At 43.5% G+C, this 12,896-nt stretch overlaps 1 protein-coding gene across 1 annotated transcript in view; it reads left to right on the top strand.

Moving 5' to 3' along the window:
- Window positions 1-12,896, top strand: part of pvrl2l (PVR cell adhesion molecule related 2 like) — a gene marked incomplete at both ends in the record, with an annotated part of 92,098 nt that overhangs the window by 29,939 nt on the left and 49,263 nt on the right. The window contains one exon of the mRNA XM_080735451.1: window positions 3,278-3,577. Within this exon, the coding sequence (XP_080591577.1) occupies window positions 3,278-3,577 (300 nt within the window). The remainder of the gene's footprint in view (window positions 1-3,277; window positions 3,578-12,896) is intronic.

Below are 12,896 nucleotides of genomic sequence, written 5' to 3'. Positions count from 1 at the left end.
TACTGTCCTCTTCTCTCTTGTCTTTAATTAGTGCCGCTTTTATGTTTGAAAAGCATGATGATGACTGCTCGCTCGGCTTGCAGAATGCAGATGTTCAGCTTGTGAGTTTTGATGTTAAGATTTTGCGACTAAACTAGCTGTATTATATTGTCTCTTCACAGGATTAAACAGAGGTTTGAAATTAGACAGCATATTACACACGTTACCCAACAATCACCATGTCTGTATATGGCAAAGATACCAAAGAAAATCAGAAATCGTTCATTTAAATGAATATTTGACATGGCAATCTGAATCACTTGCAAGGGCCCGTTCTCTAAATGGGCCCCACCCCACTCCATGGGCAACCAGCGCAAGCGCACATCTATATTTATATGCACTGCATGATTATGGTGGGGGGAATAATTTGTGTGATCTTATTGAGCCCAGGGAGAGGATAATGTCATTGGCCTCCTGACTTTTCCTTCTGCAGTTTTTAAATTAAACTGAATCTACAACATCAGCCTTGGTGTTTCATGCCCCTTTGAGTACACATTTTAGTTGGCTGTTGAGGCATCTGAGTTGAATTTGAGTTTAACTGCTTTAAAGATCTTCATTCCCCATGCAGTGCCTTGACTTTGTTTCTTAATTGGGAGCAATAACGCCTCAGTGTTTACCTCAGTATTATTCCCATTTTAATGGCTTAAGAATGAGATGATTCTTGGCAAGGGAAACTAAGTTCAGCTGTGTGACCATCAGGTTATAACGTAATTGTTTCTGTTGCAAGCAGGCATGCTAAGTTCTGCAGCTCTGGTCCCGTGTCAGCACTTTATTTGGTAATCTTTCTGTTTCTGTTTTAAATGGCCTTGTACAGAATGTACACTCGGTAGTGCTGAGGAGGGTCAGGTCTGGTGGAGACTGTGATGTCCCTCCTTTTCTGTTGGCTGAAAATGTTGAAGTCACAATAGGGACTTGCAGAGAATGTTAGAGAGGCAGGGGCTGACATTTCTAATGGCTTTTGGGAGAGAATATTGAAAATAGCCGACCTCCAAGCTCACAACGCGTCGCACTGCGACCCATTGTGAGCTTGGAGGTCGGCTATTTTCGGTGCTTGATACCACAGTGAACTAAGCATAATCAAGCCAATACTGGAAATGTGGCGTACATCATGGATCTCTACACAGAGAGGGCTATACTTTCAACATAATGTGCTGCATTCAAGTTCGTTAGAGTTTGGACAAGACAATTCTCTTGAATGCTGCCTTCATGTATGGCATGGAAAGAGGGCATTTGCATTTCTTTCACCATAGTAACTGCATTGGAGAGGGCACTTTTTACAGAGGAATAAAATGGCAGGGGCTCAAGCCCCCTTTGATGTCTATGTGTGCACGTGCCTGAGTCACAATAAAAACAAAAAAATCCTCCTTCGTTCCTCATTAATCTCACCCTGCTACTTACAGTATGCACCCAGGATTTAATCTCACCTTGCTACTTATGCACCCAGGATTTAGGCTTTTTTTCTAAAGCGCCTCGACTCCGTATCACCCAAGCGTGGCTTCAAGTAACTCAGGTGCACAATGATATTATTCAAATGTTTCTTGCACACAGTCACTACTGCGGCATGGGTATTACCGGGGAGAGTTGGGGGGGGGGGGTGTTCATTCGACTGTGCAACCGAGGCACCCGCCGTGCGCTCTAATTGCTCTCTGCTCAGAATCCCCGGGACCCGTGCGACGAGAAGCAGCAGCCGGCTCAATTTGATGCGGTGTCACGGAACACATCAGGGCCCCGCCTTGTTAGAGCTCCCAAATCGATCCAACCCCTCTGCTCTGCTTAGCTCTGCTGTCTTGTGCTTCTCTTCTCTTCTCTTCTCTTCTCTTCTCTTCTCTTCTCTTCTCTTCTCTTCTCTTCTCTTCTCTTCTCTTCTCTTCTCTTTGTCCTCTACTCTTCTCTTCTGCCCTCCACGTCTCCCCTTGCCAACTGAGTTCTCTTTCCTGTCTTCACAGTTACTCTTTCATTTAATCTCCCCCTCCCCCGCCTCTCAGACTCTCCCTCCTGGTCCAGAGAAACACCATGCGTTTGCTCCCCTCCGTGTTTCATTACAGGCACGGTGGGGATGCCAGGTGTATGCACAACACATTGATTGGACTTCCTCCCTCCTCCCCATGCGCTCTCCTGCCTTGTCCTTCTTCTATACTCATCTGCTTAAACCCCACCCCAACCTCTCCCCTCACCTCTGTTATCGACTCCTGCTTTTCTATATTCTTCTGCTAATGTATTTTTCTGTGTGATAACCTCCTCTCCTCTCCTCCGACAGTACTTAAGTAAATGTACTTAGTTACCTTACACCAGTGGTTACTAAACTTTTTAGCCTGTGACCAAAAAGAGAAATTACAACGTGTCGCTTCGCGCCACGGGGTGAGCTTGTAGATCTGCTATTTTCACTACTTCTTAAACATTTGTTTTCTAATTTATGGGATTTCTTAGATCTTTCCTTAATTCCTTAAAATTAGAGATCTTTTTTTCATTATTATTCATGAAAATCTTCATGAATAATAATCTGTCCGCGACCCACAAATGCTTGGGAAACAGTGCTTTACACCAGTGGTTCTCAACCTGTGGGTCGGGACGCCCAGGGGGGTCCCCAAATTATTTTTGGGGGTCCCCAGATGATTAACTTAAAGGAGCTATAGTCAACCTTTTCTTGAAAAACGGATGCTAAAATAAAAATAATGTTTCGAAAATATTTTATTAAAAAAACAAGCTTCATATATGTGTTTCTATTCAAAAATGACCACAAAAAGCGTAAAATAATGATAAAATAATCATTTTGGCCATTGTCAGACCGACACTTTGTTTACATTCTAGTCTATAGACTAGGATGTAAACAAAGTGTCGGCCCTACAATGAAAAAGTTGACTATAGCTCCTTTAATGTGCAACATTGTTTTCTCACTCAACAGTAAACAAGCCAACATAAAGTTTAAGTGTATACCCTCTATATACTATAGAGGGTATCTGCACATTTCTAAAGTGACAATTTAAGGACTTTTTAAGTCCTCTAAAATAACAAATGATCAAATATTAGGGGCAGAAATTGTGAAAATAGCCGATCTACATGCTAACAACGCCTCGCAATTTTCACAATAGAACCGTGTTATACAAAATGTAATGCCTCAACTCTTAGTGCTCATGATTATTTTGGGGGTCGCGGCCTGAAAAGGGTTGAGAACCAGTGCTTTACACCACTGGTCAACGAAATGAACACCTCTCTCCTCTCCTCTCCTCTCTCCCAACAGCCAAGCCCAAGAACTCTGCGGTGGCGGTGACGGTGCAGGCGGGTGCTAAGCCGGTGGTGGTGGCGCGGTGCGAGGCGGTGGGGGGCAAGCCGCCCGCCTCCATCCGCTGGGTGGCGTCCTCGGCCGGCGGCGGTAACCACTCCACACGCAGCGAGCCGGCCGCCGACGGCACGGTGACGGTCCGCAGCGAGTACCGGCTGGCCCCCACGCCCGCCGACCACGGCCGGGAGGTCTCCTGCATGGTCAGCCAGAAGACCCAGGACCGGCCCTGGGTGTTCCCCGTCAAGCTCTCCGTGGAGTGTAAGTGGGAATGGGCTAGCACTCACACACTCATGTGTGCACGCACATGCACGCGCACGCACGCACGCACGCACGCACACACACACACACACACACACACACACACACACACACACACACACACACACACACACACACACACACACACACACACACACACACCAACCCACTAGTAAGACGCCCCTGGGAGACATCGCGCCAATTCTTGGCCATCTGGCCAGTGATGTATATCGGACCATTTACCCATATACTGTATGGAGATCCATGTACTCAGGGATCTCCATTTATGGGCATAAAAGGGATTCTGTTAGAGTGGTTCCCATGACATCACAAAATACAACATCTTTTACTTCTTCTTCTTTTGTGTATCATCGTCTTTTAATAATGCCCATATGGAGATCCCTATCTGATTCTGAACCAGCCACACAGATATGGGCCATGTCTTGGCCATCTGGCTAGTGATATACAGTATATCGATGACATCAGGGATCTTCATATATGGGCATAAAAGATATTCTGGGGAATACCCATATATGGACTCTTACATAGGTTAGGGGTCGGCAATACGCGGCCCCCTCGGAAATCATTTCTGGCCCCTCAGATTATTTAATTTTTTTACTTTTTTACTGGACTGACAAGTCCAACATATACGCTATCATAGCTATAATGTCCAAATAGAGAATGTATTCCCACCTAAACGATCAGATGCTTATTCATGCTGAATGAATATGACAGGCAGACGCAGCAGTGTATGAGTATCGTGACTCGTGGCACAGAGCGGCGGCGCTGCTGCTGCTGCGAGCAGCCTTGTACTGTACCTGTGGTCAAAGTGCTTCTGTCTGGAAACTAACTTTGAAGGTGCCATTCCATATTGTGGTGCTGTCTAAAATCCTTGCAAGCACCCAAAAATGTCACGGCAAAGCCGTTCATGTGCTTCTAAAGGGGCTTTGCATCAATGAGACCAGGTAGGATAAACACAACGTTTGCTGTCCATATTCCTCTTTAAACGCCCCTTTTCACTATTTCCTCTTTCTTTATGCTTTTGGATAGTGATCATGTGTCATTTCTCTTGCCAACTAGAAGCAGATAAGGCTAAATGTTTAGCGTTCTCTAGTAGTCTGTCTGTCTTTCTGCACAATTAGGCTTGCAGCTGCACTCAATTCACTAACAACCAATTTGTGACTCGACGTGCAGCGGTGTTGCGCAGAATGCGCACAGTATTTACTGTAATCTACAAACTCACAATGCGTCGTGCTGCACAGCGTTGTGAGATAGTGATTTATTAAGAATGATGCTTATTATGAATCATGCTTACATGTAGCCTACTGGCAGTAGAGAAGAGGGGAATAATAATTATGAACATATCATAGGCTTAATCATTAAAATGAATAGGCTCAACTACATCAGTCCATCAATATTTGCAAATAGAAAGGGGGAAAAACAGCTTGTTTTTCCGCATATATTTTTTTTATTTTTGTCACAGATGCCTACATGTCTTGTAAAGCAGTCTTGGAGTTAACATTGTTTAACTATCAATTTCTTAAATTAGCCTTTCATTATATGTTCTGGCCCGCCATCTCATGCCCCCGGAAAAACATGGCCCGAGGCCAAATCTAATTGCCAACCCCTGACATAGGTGATGTCACCTGTGATATCACCTGTGATGTCACAGTGATGTGTCAAGTGAACCAACCCATAGACTGTAATAATTTGTACACACACGTCTACACGGACATGGAAAGGCTGTGACATTTCTCACGGTAAACTGCGACCTTTGGTCGCAATTAACAATACAATATTATCATTAACAATTTAACTAATAGTACTATTTTACTGGTTTTATTTTTCACGTTTTATTTAGCTACAGTACAATGTAGAAACAGGACACGTATGGCAGAGAGAGAGGGAGACGTGCGAGAGATGACAGGAGTTGCATTTCAACTCGGATCCTCGCCACTCCCAAGGAACATCGGGGTCACTGACTGTCTGAACCAACAGGCACCCCTCCCATGTCCCCATGATTACTCATCAATAGTACAGTTTGTTACTGCGTGTGCAGTTTGTCAATGAAGCCACACAAATCAGAATGCAGTGGTTAAATCCCACAACGGGGCGGTACCTCAAAAACATCTGAACTATATAAACATTTTGCAAGCCTAGGATGACTCAAGGTCGAAGACAGGGTTAAACAATTACATATACTGTAGTATTGACTTTCAAAGTTTTATTTGAACCTCAAAACAGTTAATAATACAGTACAGTTAACAGTACAGTACATGTTCCATAAGTTAAACACAACACCAGGGTCCTTGTTCATCTTATTTTGTGTTAGAAAATAAAAAAATACATTTGAGAAGACTGATGGGGAGATAGATACAGTAGTTGTTAGTAGTTGGTAGTTGTTGGTATGAAACTACAGTATAATAATCAAACAAATTAGTGCACATGCACTAATTTGTTTTATTAGTGCATGTGCACGCGTGCATGTGCGCTGAGGCTGCGGCCCAGCCTCAGCCAGCCCCAAGGTAAATTGAGTTTGAGACCCCTGCTGTAAGTGTTTTGACTGTACTCGTGCTGCTTTACATTTCTGTCTAATAATAAAATATTCAATCAATCAAACAATAGGGAGAAGGGGTATTGATGTACTCATTTATGCCAGTTTAGTATATTCGAGTGCACATTTTCATCATTTCGTCATTAGCCCTCCTTTCATTATCGACTGCAGTCAAGTGAGGCGCGGTTTGTGAACCCATGACCGTTGGTGTTTAGTCTATTGGTGTAATTATGACAGTCTGATATGGTTTGCTGGTTTCAGTCTCCATTAATTCACAGCTTTGGCCGTTCATTAAAACGCTTTTTTATGCAAAGGATTGCCTTTCAGCACATCCAGTTGTGTACTCATATTACAGTTATACAGTTGTGTGTACTAGTAAGACCCCTAAGGGTGACAAGCGACCTCGACCTAAAGGGTGAGGTCGCGCCATGTCTTGGCCAGATGTTTATCGGACCAGTTACCCATATGGAGACCCCTGGTACCCATATATGGAGATCCATGTACTGTACAGTATATGGAGATTATGCTGTGAGACCCCAAACGTCTATGACATCTGACATCATACATACATCCCTTTTATGCCCATATAGATCCCTGTCTGTAGAACCAGCCACACATATATGGGCTGTCTTCCTCCATATATGGGCATTCCCATATGAAGTCCTGTTAGATATGGGCTTAATATTGATGTCATCAGGGAACTCCATATATGGGCACATGCACGCGTGCACATGCACTAATTGCGACCGTCAGGGAGCAGTTTACTATGAAAACCTCCACCGGCCGTCCGTCCGTCCGTCCGTCCGTCCGTCACACGTCACACGTGACCATCAACAAACGTCACACCTTTGTTGATGTTTAAATCGAAGAGTCTTGGTCAAATACTTCTGTTGGTTTCTGCACTGATCATTTATACAATTCAGCTGTGTTTGCTCGTGTCATCATGATGAGGTCATAAATCAGCCATGCCCAAATATAGATTTTACGGGTTTACATGCTTACTCAGTTATTCGTTATGTGAAAGTCCTATGACGTCTATGATATCTGACATCATCATACATACATTCCCTTTTATGCCCATAAATGGAGATCCCCTCTGTAGAACCAGCCACTGACATCACTGTAATGTCAGGGGAACCAAATCCCTTTTATGCCCATATATGGAGATCCCTGTGATGCCAGGGGAACCAAATCCCTTTTATGCCCATATATGGAGATATGGAGATCCCCGTGTTGCCAGGGTAACCAAATCCATTTTATGCCCATATGGAGATCCCTGTGATGCCAGGGGAACCAAATCCCTTTTACGCCCATATATGGAGATCCCTTATGTCATCAATATTAAGCCCATATCTGTGAATATCTTTGGGTACCAGATGTCTCCATATATGGTTAAATGGTCCGATATACATCACTGGCCAGAAGACCAAGAAATGGTGCAACCTCGCCCTTTGCTTTTCTCCCTTAGGCATCTTACTGGTAGGTAGTTTAATGAGGAATGCAGTATGGTGGTAGGTAGGTAGTTATGGCCTTTGATGTAAGATTTTCACTTTCTAGGATAACTATATTTGCTATTCCCAGATGATGCCCTTTTAGGGTACCCCTCATGCCCATATATGGAGATCCCCAGGCTTTACTAATTAACATAAGTGTTATGCCCATATATGGAGATCATTGTCCCAATGTCATCAGATATATGGGCATAAATGGACACAGGCAAACTAGATGGGCTGTATGGATATCCAGATGTGTGATGTAAGTGTTTTATTCCAAATGTGGCACCCCACAGACATATTTCCAGAAACAAAATCCCTTTCATGCCCATATATGGAGATTTCTGATGTCATCAATCCCAGGCCCTGTAAAAAACATGGTTGCTATGGTAAACAGTTGGTTGCTAGGGTAAACAGTTGGTTGCTAGGGTAAGAAAACATGGTTGCTATGGTAAACAATTGGTTGCTAGGGTAAACAGTTGGTTGCTAGGGTAAAAAAAACATGGTTGCTGTGGTAAAAAGTTGGTTGCTAGGGTAAACAGTTGGTTGCTAAGGTAAAAAACATGGTTGCTATGGTAAACAGTTGGTTAGTAGGGTAAACCTTCAATGATTTTGACATCTTGTTACTAATCTGTCGGTAGATAATGCCGGTCTTATATAAGGGTCATTTGTGTACGGTGTGATGTCATACTGATGTCAGCAGTGTGACAGGAGATAAGCGACCAACGGTCGCTTATCTCCCGATTAGGGAGTCTTACTGGTCTATCTATAAATGCGAGAAGTCTCTGCGTGTCTGTCTGTCTGTAATCTGCGTATCTCGAGAACCGTTCGTCCCACCGGCTTCAGATTCGGCACGCGCGTTCCCCGCCGCGGCACGGAGTGCAGTGCCGGGTCTCGACCCGACCCGACGCGTGGTTTTCCCGAACCGGCGCGAAACGTTCGGAATCTCCTTATGCGGGGTTGATTGTTGACATCAGGCTGTTCCGGAGGAAATCGGCGAAAGCTCTGACTCATTGTGACATCACTTCATAAAAGGCTCTGACATCACGTACGCCACATGAGTCAACAAAAAATCTCTGTGAGTGTGTATGTATGTATGTAATCCACGTATCTCGAGAACCGTTCGTCCCACGGGCACGCGCGTTCAATGAATGCCCCCATATATGGGCATAAAATGGATTGCAGACAGACAGATACAGATATCTCCATATATGGACATAAATGGACAGAGGCAAACAGATGGTCAAAGATCTCCATATATGGGCATAAAATGGACGCAGACAGACAGATACAGATATCTCCATATATGGGCATAAATGGACACAGGCAACCAGATGTTCAAAACGGGTCCTATGACAACAGGTATAATGAGGTTTGCATTAAAGGGGGAACCGGCACTGTGTCTGCAACACAGTTGGAGGCACAGACAGATACTCCATATATGGGCATAAAATCTCCATATATGGGCGTTCGTCCCACGGGCACGCGCGTTCTCCATATATGGGCATAAAATGAATGCCCCCATATATGGGCATAAAATGGATTGCAGACAGACAGATACAGATATCTCCATATATGGACATAAATGGACAGAGGCAAACAGATGGTCAAAGATATCCATATATGGGCATAAAATGGACGCAGACAGACAGATACAGATATCTCCATATATGGCCATAAATGGACACAGGCAAACAGATGTTCAAAACGGGTCCTATGACAACAGGTATAATGAGGTTTGCATTAAAGGGGGAACCGGCACTGTGTCTGCAACACAGTTGGAGGCACAGACAGATACTCCATATATGGGCATAAAATGGACGCAGATAGACACATATTTCCATATATGGGCATAAAATGGACCCAGAACTATAACTGCAGTGATCTCCATATATGGACATAAAATGGACGCCGACAGACAGACAGACAGATACAGATATCTCCATATATGGGCATAAATGGACACAGGCAGACAGATGGTCAAAACGGGTCCTATGAAAACAGGTATAATGGGGTTTGCATTAAAGGGCGGGGCATTCATTCCCTATTTACATTTCGGGCGGCCCAGCTTCTAGTAAAACAAATTAGCGCATGTGCACTAATTTGTTTGATTATTATACTGTAGTTTCATATGTTAGTGTGGTTCCCCTGACATCACGGTGATGTCAGAGCATGATGTCAGAGCGGCAAACCCATAGACCGTAAAAAAGCGTACACGGACAGACAGACGGCTGGACGGACAGACGGACAGAGACATGATGTGTTGTTTCTCATACTAAACTGTGACCTTCGGTCGCAAATAGTTGTTTGCTAGTCATTCATTGAACCATCAGTCAGTGAGCACAGGTCAATAAATGTTTATTTTTATTTTTATGGAGTTTGTACTGGTGAAGAAGCATGTCTGAGACTGCTACTAGGCCTGAGGTGGATTTCTCTGAGGAATTGTTGTCTAATGTTAGTGACAAGTTCCACGCTCCCTGAAAACAGATAGCTCAGATAAGCATTCTCAAAATCCATCATGACGTTGTGTGATCATCATCATCATACAGACATTGACCTTTCTTTAGAAGCATCACTCCTTGTTAGATCCACTCGACTGCACGCTTGTAGTCACATCATTCACTAGGTCGCCAATTTCACCTTAACAGTGGCATATTTTTTCAGGCAGCCAGCATTATACAAACATTTATATTTTGTTCCTTATTCAGCAGCCTCGAGGTTGCTCATCCATACTATCCATTATCCACGGCAGTTTGACAATGTCCTAGCAGCGCAGGCAAAAAAGAAAAGAAAATCACTATTCTCAATACGTTTTTGACAAAATGCAATGGATTCAGCAAGTCTGTGCATAATGGCAAAATGGCATAATAACCTTGGGGGTGATTATAAGTTGCAATTTATTAAAAAGGTCACCGTAAAACCTGCTATGTTACAGGAGAACAGCATACACGGTGCCCTGAAAATAAATCTATTTAGGCCGGCAAGACACAGATTTATAAATTGCTGATTACTCAAGCGCAACCTGTAATGCTGTATTTTACGGCAGAACCATTAATAATACCGCTCGTCGTTTTGGTAGCTGCTCCAAGTTATTGCCTTTTGATTACTTGTTTGTGATCAATAATCAGAACTAATTATTGTTTGAATTGCCCTGGCCTATTTTAAGGGTTTTCAATTTTCACTCATATTCTAACAGTCCCATTTAATTCAGTGGCATTTTCAATTAGATGTTTTCTAAATTATGTAAGCAGCACAGAATAATGAATCAAAGCAGAAACTTAGCCCAAATTTTAATTGGCTTTGAGAGGCTGGTAAGGGCCCTTGCCCCAGAACAGGTTCAGAAACATTTTTTCTCCGCCAGGCCGAAGGCCGAAACTATGTTTTGCACCTTATCCGTCCGTCTGTCCGTCCGTCCGTCCTTCCGTCTGTGGACAGCTGATATCCGGCACCGTTGGCTTGATGGCAGCTGTAGCTGTAGCTCAGGAGGTAGAGTGGTTGGCCAATGATCCATAGGTCGGCGGTTCAAATCACAGCTTCTCCTGTCTACATGTCGAAGTGTACTTGGGCAAGACACTGAACCCCAAGTTGCTCCCGGTGAGCTGGTTGGTGCCTTGCATGGTTTCCACTGCCACCGGTGTATGAATGTGTGTGTGAATGGGTGAATGTAATGCACATTGTAAAGCGCTTTGGATAAAAGCGCTATCGCTATATAAATGCACCATTTACCATTTGATGGTAGCGAAACTGTGCACACACACTCCAGGCATTTTATCCAAAAATGGGGGTCAACCTCCCACTAATTGCAGCAAAACCAAACTCACCTGATTTTGTATCCTTAATATGAGCTGAATGACAGACAAAAAGTCGCAAGGAATTGTATGAAGGAAAGTTAAGAAAATGGCCTAAGTATGACCCTAGCAAAAACACCTGCTTTTAGTCTAGGCAGAATTTCAGAAAATGTGCTTATTTAAAGTGCTATAGGCAAGTGATATGACCAATATCACCCTCCCTGCCAGGCTTCCCTCACAGGAACACAGGCCAATTGTGTTGGCATACATAGTTACACACCCAAAAGGCCTGTTGCACCACGGTGGTTTTGAACCAACAACCTACATGGTGGTGGGCAGGGTCTTTACCACTGCGCCACCCGAGCGTCATTATCACATTTTACCAATTATTATCACATGCCAACCTTTTTAGCCATATTCAAAATTATGGCTTTGTTCACCAATGTGTTCATAAGGGTGTCTTCTTTAACTACTCTCAATTACTTCCAACTAAACTCCTCTGGTGAATCTCTGTGGGAGCCGATCAAAGTTGAGAGTGTCTTTCACCCACAGTCTTTCACCCACGTTGCACATGTTGTCCAGAGCTGATGCTTCTGCTCTGGTAAACTTTGTGGGAGCCAATCAAAGGTGAGAAGACCTGGTTTGAACAACTGGAAGAAATGTATACAGTATTTGCCAATATGAGCTTTTGAGACATCTAACTGGGGGTTTTTGGGGGTGCTGAATCCATTCCAACCATTCCACATTAATCACATTGTGGTAGCCATAACTTTCACTTATTTTTTGTTGAGTGGTATATTTAGATTATTGAGCCCTCTACCTGCTGCTGAAAGACGGACCGAAAAAGTTGTGTTGGAAGTAATTCTCAACTTTGATTGGCTCTCAAGTTTCCCAAAGGAGTTCGGTTGGAAGTAATTGAGAGGTGTGAGAAGAGACCTGTATGAACACATTGGTTAAGAAAGCTATTGGTGAGCAATTATTTTGCAGATGGCTAAAAAGGTTTTTGCCAATTATTATGATGCCAACTTTTTAATCAAATGCACCATTGCACCCCCAACACTTATAATCAAATGCACCCCCAACATTGCCCTTTTATACTGTAGCACCACCAATTATTTTATATCACTCCTACAAATTGTGTCCAAACATTCCACAAATCAGTACACATTATATATAGTCATTATATATAGTTCATATTCCATCCTGTTTGGTGTATTTTGAACATTGCTGGCCCACAATAACCTACCTGACCTGGCTCCGAGTAGCACTTTTTCAAGTTTTTTGTATTTTACACAAGGTTAGGATATTATGGCCCGAGGGGAGACACACTCCTATATGAAAGGCATCATTAGTTCTAGAGTTAGAAGAAGAGCTTTCTAGTTTGGCACTTTTTTACTATGTAGCAGCCGGGGGCATCAGAATGGCAGATTCAGAGCAGTCTAGCAGGCAACCCCAAAAAACTATCTTCCACCTCATTGTGTGCA

The sequence above is a fragment of the Nannobrachium achirus genome (assembly GCF_963921795.1).
Source record: "Nannobrachium achirus genome assembly, chromosome: 10".
NCBI classification, from domain to species: Eukaryota; Metazoa; Chordata; class Actinopteri; order Myctophiformes; family Myctophidae; genus Nannobrachium; species Nannobrachium achirus.
The sequence above is the reverse complement of the archived record's forward strand: the minus strand, read 5'-3'. Positions and strand labels throughout refer to the sequence as shown.